Source organism: Ambystoma mexicanum, chromosome 1q, assembly GCF_040938575.1.
Source record: "Ambystoma mexicanum isolate Mex_15411 chromosome 1q, UKY_AmexF1_1, whole genome shotgun sequence".
In the NCBI taxonomy this organism is placed as follows: Eukaryota; Metazoa; Chordata; class Amphibia; order Caudata; family Ambystomatidae; genus Ambystoma; species Ambystoma mexicanum.
In genome coordinates, this window is record NC_090922.1 from 536,707,557 (window position 1) to 536,720,328 (window position 12,772).

A 12,772-nucleotide genomic window follows, 5' to 3' on the forward strand; every position below is an offset into this window, starting at 1 on the left:
AGGGGCCGGGGTTCGGAATGCCGGAGATATGGCGCCGACCCGAAGTGAAACGTGCAGTTCCACTAAATGACAGGTAAGTTCTGGATGAGCGTTCGGGTAATGTCTTTGCATTCGCTCATTCAATGTCTTTGTCTTTTTTCCCCATAGGGGCCGGGGTCCAGAATGCCAGGAAGCGGCAGGACCCGAAATGAAATGGGAATGACTCAACAGGTAAGTCTTAGAAGGAAACTGAGCTTTTCCTATTTCTTCCTTCTCTCACCTTGTGTTCTTGTCTTTTTCTCTCTAGGCTCTGGGAAGTGGCTGCGGATCCGGATGATCGCTGCTGAAGATGGAGGTGCCCAGGAAAGGTGAGTGAAATGCAGCGCTGCAGCGATCGAAGCGAAATGCTTTTAAAAATGATGTCTTCCCTTTCAGGATCGTCAGTGTGATGTCTCCGTGATACAGCTTTAGCAGGTAAGGTCTTCTTTCTCTCCAATTCTCTCTTATCTCCCTTTGCAGGTGCCCCAGGATGCTGACAGGCGTGGCTGAAGTCCAGATGCAGGAGCTGACACGGTGAGCGTCCAGCTGCGAGGAGCAGAACAACGCGAAGCGTGAGTTGCTGATCGGGCGTGGTTTAAATAGCTTTGTAAGAAGTTCCAGGTATGTATCCTTCCACCGATCAGGTATGTATCCTTCCCCGACCACACCCAGGTGGAAAGTAGTCCCACAGGTAAAGTAGTTCCATTCAGGCCTCAAGAGGGCCTGGATGTAGCAGCATGGTCTGCATCAGGTAAGTGCACATTAAAACACTTGAACACATGTCTAGCTTTATGAGCCTGGCGCCTAAGACGCCAGGACAGGGGTCCAACATGAGCCTGGCGCCTAAGGTGCCAGGACTGTGTCCAAAGGTCCCCAGCTTGGGCCCGCTGGCACTTCCCTGGGGGGGGGGGAGGGGAAAGAATGATGCCTGTCTCTGGGGTTGCTTGGTCGGACCTGGCTCCTTGGAGGTAGGCATCATGACATATAGGCGGTAGATGAAGCCAGAGAGTTTACCTGTTTTCTCAATATTAGGGTAGAGTCAAGGTAAAAACCTAACGTCTTCACTTCTTTGGCTACTGTGATTATATTGACATCGATGTTGAAAGCAGAGTAGTTGGTGTCGAGTTTTTTTAGATTAGTAGCAGAGCCAAGAATCAGGATCTCTGTTTTATCGTCATTCAGGCAGAGGCCATGAGTTGCCATCCATACCTGAATGAGGAGGTATATTTAATTTACCTAGGCCGTATCGGAGACAAAATTGCCGAAAGGGGAATGAGGATCTAAGTGTCATCTGTGTAATTCGTGTAGGCGACACCCAGTCTGTCCAATTTGTCAAATAGTCGCTTGGTAAATATATTGTAATATATTTGGCGAGACACAAGCCTTGAGGAACGCCACATGTTGTCTGATATGGGCCTGCCAATGTGGGAAAAACTCTCATTGTTCTGTTGTGTTGGAATGACTGGACCCAAGCTATGGCTTCGCTCGAGAAGTGGGCAGCCATTGTTAGGTGTTTGCATAAAACTGCATGGTCCACCAGGTCAAAGGCTGCCGACAGGTCAAGAAGGAGCAACATGGCAGTGTCTCCTTTGTCGTTGAGCTTGTCAATTTGTGCCGTGAGGTCCATTAAGGCCGTCTCTGTACCATGTTGTGGTCTGAATCCGGATTGGTGGGAGCCCAAGATCTGGTTGGCTTCAAGATAGTTCTGAATTTGGAGATGGAGTAGCCTATCTATTATCTTGAGAAAGAAGGATACCGTAGTTATGGGTCTATAGTTAGTAGGGATGGGTCTAGCGTTTGTTTCTTGAGAAGAGGGTAAGACCTGACTCTTTTGTTGCTTGGGACAGTATTAGTTGAGGAGGAGGCATTCATATCGAAATGAAGGGGGCTAAATTTCTTGCCGCATCCTTAATTATTTGGGCAGGGCAATTGTAGCCCTTACAGTTAGGGGGCTTCTGGAACGCGATACATTTTTTCGGTTTCCTTAATGGATATGTTGGTAAATTTGAATGGTGCTAAACCAGGCGTGTCTTTAGTAGGGCTGGTAGATGGCGTCTCCGTAGGAGGCAAGGAAGCTTTTTTTTTTTTGGCAATTTTAATTTGCAGTGTTGTTGCTACTGCATTATGGATGCTAGTGCACCATTGTTTGTCTTTGGGCATATTGTCAGGTGGAGGTATAGGGGATTCTAAAGTCCCCCAGTAGAAGTAATTGAGAGGAGTCATTGGTATTATTGGCTAGGAGACTGGATAAGTCCTCCTCAAATGTGGCGATAGGCCCTGGTGGCCTCTATATTAGAAAGGTAGTTAGGGTGCGGCAATGGGATATGGGCAATTTGGCTGCGAGTAGTTTGCATGATTTGAGTGGGGGTTGAGTTAGAAGTCTTATGGCAAGGTTGGTTTTAGCTATAATAGCTAAGCCACCTCCTCTGGCATTGGGTCTGTCCATTCTGATTAATTGATAATTATCAGGTATGGCTAATGTGAGGGCTGGGCCCGCTGCCTCTTGCAGCCAGGATTCCGTAACAGCTAGGAAGTCTGTCATCAGAGATTCGGATGTCAGCTATTTCTGTTGCATGAGCCACTACAGACCTGAAATTAATCAGAGCTCCAGATACTGTTGGGTAGTTTCTGGGGTTCCATAGTAGTTAGTTTATGTTGTTTAGTTTTAACGTAGGGTTTTGTCGGTGTGGAGACTTGCTCAGGATATGAGGCATTTAGTTTGTAGCTGGAACGGGAGTTTAGGTCCTTGTTGCTGTTAGTTCTACACTCGTAAAGGCAGGTTAATCTAGCTCAAAGCCTAGTATTTCTATGTATGCCTAGTTTGGGACATAGTTAAATAGATTATTGGTGGGGTGAGGAACGGCAGAAAAGACACCAGGGTCTTTCTGAAGAGCATCGTTTTTAAGTAAGTGTAGAGTACAGTAGTCGGGATGTGGCAATGCAGTCTGGTGGGCTAGTCGCTATCAAGTATGTTAATCCGACATAGGCAGGGCGTTTGTACGTCAAAATAGACTAGTCTGACATAGGTATGGCAGTTGAGAATCAGAATAGTCAACAGTCAAAACTAGGCTAGTCCGACATATGCAGTTACGATTTTCAAAAGGCTAGTTCGACATGGGTAAGACAATTGTATATTGAAAGTAGGCAGGTCTAACATAAGCAGGGCAAATGCAATATTGAATACCAAACTAATTAAGAGACTTAATGAACGTGTTTACAAAGTAAATGAAGTACATTTGAGAGTACTACAAACAATATGGAACACTGAGCTAACTGAAAGATTTGAAACAATGTGAAGCAAAAGCAAGTAATGAGCCCTTGGGAATAAGCAAGGTGGTGGGTAAGGATGAACACCATGAAGTGAATTGTGTGTGAAACACACGTTGTGGCAAAGTCGAGAGACTGGCAAGGAAAATCTAAAGAGTTGTTTGAGATACATATTGTGATAAAGTTAAGACTGCCACAGAGAATTTATATTAAAGATTGACCAAGGACACGGGCTCAGGGACAAGAGGCCTGTATTGGTGAAAGTCAATGAAGAGTGCAGAATCTCAAAGTGTCAAGGGTTATCAGTTGTGTGACATGTAATGGGTGGACCTTTTGGTCCGAAAACTGCGCCTACACCGATGGACCCATACCTGGAAATTGTGGTAATGAATACTAAAGTGAATGAGAACAGCAGAAAGAAAGTAACCTTTGTGAACTGGAACTGTTGAAAGCCAAGAGATTTGATTTGAATAGTATTTGAATCTGGAAGAGCTGATGACTTGGGGAAGGGACCACCAAAACTCCTTTTGAACTGTGCTTAACGCTTGGGGAAGGGAACCCCGAGATCTGTTTGGACTGTCCTGAATTTGGAAAGAGCTGAGTTTAAGCTAAGCGCTGGAAGAAGTTTGGAACCTTAACCTCGAACATTATTTCTTTAGTTGCTAGTATCCCTACACATTCTATTCAATTAGTTGTGAGGGCAAGTATAGGTTTTGGACACATGCAGACTTTTTATTTTGATTTACTGGCACTGACTAGCCTTAGTTTTCGCTAGGTAGGGAAATTCCACCTAAGTATAGGGAAAGATAGGCCTTACTCCTGTAATGCTTGTGCGAAATGCGAGCTAGAACAACATGGCGTCAGTGCGCAGCCATTTTGGACACTCTCCCATCACTGTAATAAAAGCCTGCGTCCCCGTGGGCCTCACAAAATAAACATTTCAGTAGGGTAAGCAGAGCAAGGACACGTAACTACATAAATATTGTTGCTGAGTAGACTTGCTGTGGAGAATAGGTGTGGTATTGTCCACTGTAGGACAAATACGGGGAGGGAGTCGGAGCGTCCTTCAGATGCATGATAAGGGGTTCTGGGAATGAGTGCGATGACTGGTTTTTTCCACTCTGCCCCTTCCGCTTGTGATCTGCTCTCCGGCCGAGGGCAGACACAACTGAGAAGGGCGGGGACATGCCCCCATAAAGAAGAGGGCATTCTGTGGCAAAGTTGGTTACAACTTGGACCCCTGGGTGATGCAGTCTTGCACGCTGCGAGGCAGGACGCTCCGCCTCAGACCGTGTTAGCATGAATGATCTCTTTGTTTACCTGCTCTGGGACTAAGCAGTGTTGCAGTGGCCAAGATGAAAGCGTCTTCTGCATCCTTGCTAACTAACGGTGGAGAAATGTATATCTATATTTTTATATATCTAAGTGCATGTTTGTTTATGTATGCTAAGTTCATTTATACATTTCTGAGGCTTGTGGAAGCTGCTTGGATCACACGCTGTGTGTGCATAGTGGAAACTGCAGAATATTACAGTTGTTGTTGTCGAAACTTAGAAAGGGACGTCGACAGGGCGCGCAAGTAATACTATCCCTAGTGTGACATCCACTGTAACCATGATCCCTCACGTGTTCAGGTCCCTCAAATTGTTTTTTTCTGCCATTCTAGACGGCCGCGTATAGCAGAGTTACTTTCGGTGTAAAGCCATTGACTATTTATAATTGTCGATAGTATTTCTTTCTATTCTTTCACCGACCTCCGAAACACCACTCTGTTGAAGACAGAAAAACTGCCCGTCAAAGACTACCGCGACTGACTGTTTGGCCTTGGAAGGTCGCCCCGGGCCTCGCCCCAGACAGTAGGGAGAGATGGGGGAGGCCATTTTAGAATGCATATACTCTCCTTCCTACACTTTGTTCGCCCAGCTGCCACAACCATAACCTATAATTATGGAAAATACACCCTTTTAAAATTTTGCCCCAAGTGTAATCGCAAATTCCTGTGGTTAGACAAACACTTAGTTTGTAATTTGTGTCTTCCAAGAGACCACGCAAAACGTCTTGTCGAGCGTGCAGGCTAAAGCCGGCTCAAGCCAAAGACGTTAAAGGACCGCGCCACGAAATGCTGGGCCCACTACGCCAGGCAGCTCGAGGCCATGGAGGTAGAAGGGGCCTTCAGCGATTGCAGCTCCAGCTACTCAAGCGCAGGCCCCCGACCCCGAAGGACAGGCCGGCAGCCATGTTGTGGGGACTACATCTGGCGGCGGTAGCGCTACAAAAACTCACACCACCAAGCACATAAGCCCAGGTCGAGACTCGACACATGGGTCGAGTGATCGACAACGATCGACACCAAGGGAAAGGTCCACTGAGTCCCGGTCCCATCTGTTGAAAGACGGCAAGGTTGTCGCTTGCAAAACTCCCTCTGAAGGTTGATCGTCAGCGAACGAGGCCTCTGCATTACCAACAGCCGAAATTCGACGCTCGGCATCAGATAAGGTGGTAGCCCCCAAGAAGTCTGTAAAACACTCCTTTGGGCCCCGGGGGGGGGGGTTGGGTGGGGAACATCACAAAAGACCTCAAAACCCCTCATAGGGCAAGAGCCCTCAGAAGGAAAAGTCTAAATCATCCAAGCCCATAGCAAAACCTACAGAATCTAGGCCTAACGTGGTACCTCCCACAGATGAGGACCTAGGACTTTCCCCTCAATCTGTAGTAATCCCAAGTTCCAAGGAATGGTCTTCACAGGACATTGACAGAGTGATGAGAAGAATGACCTTTATGGCCAATTTATTCGAAGAAAAACCCTGATTATCTTCAAAGCTTCAACTCCCCTCCTCCCATGACAGCTCCATCTGGCTCTCAGGACTCTGCCATTCCTACTCAACCCCCTTCTAAGTGGTCTTGTTCAATTGCTCTTTTTACAGAGTACAATCATAGATCTCTATGTCCCTGAATCAGACCAAGAAGATCTCTCCTCAATGAAGTACTAGCCAAGATGGCTGAACACTTTCAGATTGACACCCTGGAGGTACAGGAGGATAGAGACTTTGCAGAACAAATCCTTGGGAACAAAAAGACAGTGGCCCAGTTTATCCCGCTATTGAAATCAGTGCAGTGCAGAATACAGCCAACTTTAGAAGCCCCCAATTTCACACCGAACGTAAACCCACGTGTGGGGAAGTTATTCAGGCCTGCACCTTCAGACCCTTTATATATTAGAGGCCAACTAAAATCAGACAACTAGAAGGAGAGCAGGCACACCCCTTGCTTCCTCCGAGGCTTCACCTGATAAGGAGAGCAACAAGATCTATACCATGGGCAGAAAGGCCACAGAGGATGTGACATATCAAACCAAGATAGCAAGCAATGCAACCCTCTTGGCTAGCTATAACTGCCACAAGTGGGAAGAAATATCTGCATTACTTTCGTCTGCCCCAGAGTCACTCAAATCCCAACTAGCACAAGTGGCTGCAGATGGGAGGGCTGTGTCTAGCTGTCTCCTTAAATCCAATTTTGGCGCGGCGGACAATGCCGGAAGAGTCATTGCACAAGGGACCGTTATTAAAAGGCATGCCAGTCAGGTTTTAGACGGGAAACGCAAACCACTTTAATAAACATGCCAGTGGAACCTAACGTGCTCTTCGGTAAGGCTGTGGAAGAGGCACTTAAAACAGCAAAGGACGAGTATGACACTCTTAAATCTTTAGGTCAACTCACTAACAAGTCTCCTGGTCAAAGGGGTAACGGAAACTTTCGCTGTTTTCAAGGCCAAAACGCTCAACATGGATCCAGCTACTATCAAGGCCAGGGTTCCTCCTGGGGAAATGATCAAGGCTTATCCTCCCAGGGCTATCACAGAGGACAACGCACAGGTCGGGGCAGAGGCCCTGCTCGAGGTGGCACACCACCTTGGAGCAAGTGACATTCCGATTCAGGTGCCCTCCCATGCTTCTCCAGTAAGAGGACGCATTTCCAGCTTCACCCACGCATGGGAGGGAATCGCCTCAGACGGATGGGTGCTGTCCACGATAGCAGGCTGATACTGTATAGAATTACTCCGTCCCCACGACCACCCCCCACAACAGAAGATCCACTCAGAAGAACATCATTGTATCCTTATCAAAGAGATAGCCACACTTCTATTAAAGGACACCATAGAAGTCGCCCCGGCCTACCAGTTAAACAGGGGTATTTATTCAACTTTCTTTCCTTGTGTGAAAGAAAGATCTAACAATGCGCCCAGTGTCAAACCACAAAAGTTCTGCATGACTACGCTACAAGAGGTAATCCCTCTACTAAAAAGGGGGGATTACATGGCAACACTGGATATGAAAGATGCCTATTTTCATATTTAAATGTTCTGAGCACTGAGAAGATTGTTGCATTTCAAGATAGCGAACCAGCACTACCAATTCAAGGTGCTGCCCTTTGGAATAGCTTCTGCTCCAAGGGTATTCACAAAGGTACTGGTGGTGGTGGCAGCACACCTATGCAGGGAGGCAATCCCAGTGTACCCTTACCTGGACGACTGGCTCATTACAGGGCAGTCCCCCCTAATTTGCATACAAAACATTCAAAGAACAATCAACCTCTTTCAATTGGGCTTCTTCATCAACCAGGAAAAATCAAGCCTACTGCCAAGCACTTCCAAACCGTTCCTAGGAGCTGTCTTAAACACACAAGGGGGGGGGGGGGTTGGTCTTTTCATCAGAGGAAAGAATAAAACATGTGTTACTGCAACTACCACATGATCAGGCTGGCTGCCAGATAAGGGTGTCGCGAAGCTATGCGTTTGCTAGGCATGTCATCTTGCATTTACCTGGTTCCTAACACGTGCCTGCGACCCATGCAGGAGTGGTTTGCGAAACAGTGGTCTCAAACAAGTGGTCAGTGGGACGATCTAGTGATCGTTTTGCCAACACTTGTACAAAATCTTTGCTGGTGGACAAGGGAAAACCTGCTGAAGGGGAAACCTTTCTACGATCCAGAGATAGTCGATTGTCATGATGGACGCCTCTCTAGTGGGTTGGGGCGCTCATTACTTTCACCACACTGCTTAGGGTCTGTGGTCTTGCGCGGCAGCCCAAAACCACATCAATCTGCTAGAGCTTCTGTCAGTATTCAAAGCCCTTCGGACATTTGAATCCCATTTAAAGGACCAATCTGTGCAAGTCATGACAGACCACACTACAGCGATGTTTTATATAAAAAAAAAACAGGGGGGGGGCACACATTCTCTAAATCTGTCCAGGCTTGCGCAGCAAATTTGGAAATGGGCACTCAAACGGAAGATGTTACTATTGTCGCAGCATGTTCCAGGGGAACTCCAGTTTCTAGCGGACTCATTGAGCAGAGATTCCCTACCAGAGGATCACGAGTGGCGGCTACACAAAAAAGTCATAGAACACCTCTTCTCTCTATGGGGTTTCCTCACAATAGACTTGTTCCCTACAAGCGAAAACAGTCAGTGCCCCGACTTCGCGGTCAGTGCCCCCCAGCCAGGCTCCAAGAGGAACACCCTATGGATGAACTGGTCCGGGAAGTTTGCTTACGCTAGAAAAATGTCTCATGAGGAAGGTGGTGAACAAGTTTCCAAAGGAACAGATGACGCTTATCCTAGTTGCTCCTATGTGGGCAAGACAACCATGGTATCCACATCTGCGCAAACTGTCGCTGTGCGATCCCATCAATCTCTTGTGCTGTACAATCTAAGACAACCAAACACTAGACACTGTTACTTTGACAAATGGAGAAGATCCATTATTTGTTTCCAGTCTAAACTAATCAATCCCGTAGAATGTACTCCTTCCCACATTCTAACTTATATGCTCCATTTGCTAGATGCAGGGTTAGTATTCAACTCCCTAAAAGTTCACCTGGTGGCTTGTATCAGCCTACACCACTACCCATAATAAGGTCCCATGATGGAAAATACCGGTCATCAAGGCATTCATGGAAGGAGTGAAGAGACTCCAACCTCCTATTTCAAACCCACCGCCAGGATGGGATCTCAACCTGGCACCCGCTAAGCTCATGGGACCTCCTTTCGAGCCAATGCACAAGTCTAGTCTAAAACACCTGACTTACAAAACGGTCTTCTTAGTGGCTATCACTTTCATAAGAAGAGTAAATGAAATACAAGCATTGTCAGTGCAGGATCCTTTCTTTGTTGTCCACAAAGACAAAGACAAGCTGGTTTTACGTGCTCACCCTAGGTTCTCCCCTAAATTCAGCTCCAAATTTCATGTAAACCAGTCAATTGAGTTACCGGCTTTCTTCCAGGAACCCAACAGTTCAGCTGAGGTAAAACTACACACACTAGATGTGAGGAGGGTGGTCCTCCTACTATGTAGACAAGACCAGACCGCTAAGAAAGACAGATCAATTGTTTGTCTCCATAGCGCCAGGTAGAGACGGGTGGATAGTCGGATGTATACAACTGTGCTATTCCCTATGAAATAAGACGCTGCCTTTTACGCCCAGGGCCCATTCCACTAGAGGCACAGGAGCCACCCTGACTTTCATTGTAAATGTCCCTTTAGACAGTATTTGCAAAGCAGCTACATGGAGCTCAATACATACTTTCACTCAGCACTACTGGATTGACACTCATTCCAAGACAGATACACAAGTGGGGCAATCAGTTCTTAGACATTTATTCGTTCATGAACCTTCTTGCATCCCACATCCCTTCTTCTAACACTGCTCGCTAATCTATGCACAGCATGTGATCTATGCAGATTCCACAAACCGCAGAAGAGATACATTACTCACCGTAATCGTATTTCTGATGCTTGTATCTTCTTAGATTCACATGCACCCACCCTTCGTCCCCTTGGAGAGAAGGTGCATGGGTGCTTATGAGCTTGCATGATACGTAAATGATTGGATAAAACTGTACTCACGCTACACCTCATGTCAGAAAAATAACAATTTGAGGGACCTAGACACGTGAGGGATCATGGGTACAGTGGGCGTGACACTAGGGATAGTATTACTGGCACCCCCTGTCGACATCCCTTTTCGAGTTTTGAAAACACCTTTAATACTCCGCAGCTTCTACTAGATGTCGACCTATGCATATATATCATTTCAAACTGAGAGGTGATCCAATCCTGTATAATCAGTTCAACGCATGCAACGGCTCTCCCTGGGCTCTTTATGGTCTACGAAAGTGCATACATTTATATGGTCAGTCTTGCCACCAAGTAGGAGCAAGATGGCCAAAAAAAGCAAGCGGTTCACAGAGAACGGGCATGAACCATGAGTTAGCCACTGTCTACTTCATGGATTGAAGGACAATCATGATCAAATGAAAGGTGCACAGTTGTGCACAAGTAAAATATTAAATTAAGGTTAAGACTGTTTCCAGCCTGCGTTGAACACACTGCCTAAAGTGAAAAATGCATACAGGCTAACAAAATCTCAGACATGGTCCAACATAGGGACCAGTAATGCTACACAAAAAATATAATGCGGCTGGTGGGGGAGAATGGTCCATAGTGTCTGAACAGTTTTGCCCAAAGAAATGAGTTGCAGTGACATGTTAGGTAGACCAGGCACTTGACTTGCCAAAAAGGGTCTCGAAAATCAAATCAGACAGCAAATATGCAGAGGGTTTTTAAGAAAAATGCTGTAAAATAAGCAAAAAAAATAAATGTTCCCAATCAACACGCGAGATCCCCGAAATGTACTTGCACCACATGTGTCTTGAAGCAGATTTATAACCTCACTTTTAAACTATTGTAATGCCATCTACTTGGGCTTACCAAAACTGTCCATACATTTAGTGGATCTAGAATTTGCTGCAAGAATGTGCATGTGCAGCAAAATTAGTCCACGAAATTAAATCTCGAAAGCTCTATGTGCCAGATGCCAATAGAAGACAGCAGACTGCTCTCTGTTTACTCCACAAGGTTCCGATGTGGCCATGACCCTCTTTTCTGGTCACAAACTTCACAAATTTGAACTATTTAGAGGGAATTTAGAGGGGTAAGACCTGATCTCGGCTAATAGTATTGCTTCCTAGACAAACCTTATATGGTAGGATGGCCTTCTCTTATCATCTATCCAATCTGTGAAAGCCTTGCCATTAGGTGTTGGAGTAATCATGAACTAGTTTAATTTGTGTAAATCTGTGAAGCCTTGGGGCTCATTGTAAGTGTGGCGTTTTCTTGACGGCAAATCTGCGGAAATGCTGCCAAACAGAATTATTGTTACCAACAGTTGGTCCCACTGATTTACTGCTCATCGCTTTACCTCACTCATCTAGTGGTGATTATGGTGATAATCTGTAGACCACAAGGGTTTGCATCCTGAAAAACTGTTCACCAACACAAGCAATAACATATGTAAAACTTTTAAAATTGCAGCGGTCTATGAATCTGTGAACTTTGTAACACTGATTCAGTTATGCAGGTTTAAAAAGTCTAAAATTACAAAGAGCTGTGACGATTGACTGACCGCCCCTCCCCCATTCATAATCTCCCTCCCCACCACACTGCGACTGCCTAATCTATTTGCCAAAGGGTGAGGTGTTGAATGCATGAACATTCTAATACAATAAGGGTCTGTCCTTTTGTAGTCTGTACTCCACAAGGGGCTGTGAATCTGTAAATGTCTGATATAGTGAGGGACTGAACATTTGGCTTTGTCTTCTGGCAATTTGTTTAAAGCGTAACCTTACTACAGGTTGCACAATATACAAGTTATTGATCCTCTATTAGTTAGCTGTTGATATGTAGGTCTGCTCAATGCGAGGTTGGTCGAGGAAGAAGCGGATGGTGTGTTGGTTTGCTGAGGGCAATCTGCTAAGGAAAAGGTATTGTGTATATGCTCTGACTGCTCCATTCTCTCTTCTAGTTTGGACCAATGTGGAACCTCGGTCGGTGGCCATTTACCCCTGGCACTCGCTAGTCCCATTTCTGGCACCCAGCCAGCCGGATTCTTCTGTCCAGCCCAGTGAGGGCCACCAGCCTGTGAGTCGACCAGCTTCCTCCTCTCACACCAAAGGTAAGTGAGCTACAGGCCTTGTTCACCTATGCTGTAAAGTTACTATGGGGAAATTAGAATGTTGTAAAAAAATGTTACTGCAAGATCTTGGTGGAACAACTAACCAGGTCTACAAATGACAGTGGCTGGAAAAGGCAAGACATGCATACTAAAACCTCTACAACAGAGAAGTAAGATGGAGTAGTTGTCAAATCTGCTTCTGTTTCTTGACAAATAATCTATTGTCATGCATTCTAATTGCCCCTGACTCAGAATGGGGGTATATGTACCCTTCATTTATTTTGCTTTTTTAGATTCTTTTGCCCTCTCCCTTTCATCCCCTTTGACTCTCTTCTCCCGCTTTTTGCTCCACGTTGACTTGGACACATATTGGCATTGCCAACATTCTTTTGCTCAGTGTTGGGGTCCAAATGTATGATTCTCAATGGACTATCTCAAATTGATGAATTTACACAAAAATATCACCCAACTGCCA

At 45.8% G+C, this 12,772-nt stretch overlaps 1 protein-coding gene across 5 annotated transcripts in view; it reads left to right on the plus strand.

The window, feature by feature from the left end:
* The window catches only part of CIC (capicua transcriptional repressor), a 2,254,744-nt gene that overhangs the window by 410,165 nt on the left and 1,831,807 nt on the right, over positions 1-12,772 (plus strand). For all 5 annotated transcript variants that reach the window (XM_069640957.1, XM_069640955.1, XM_069640959.1 and 2 more), the window contains exon 3: positions 12,148-12,297. In XM_069640957.1, coding sequence (XP_069497058.1) covers positions 12,148-12,297 — 150 coding nt within the window. The remainder of the gene's footprint in view (positions 1-12,147; positions 12,298-12,772) is intronic.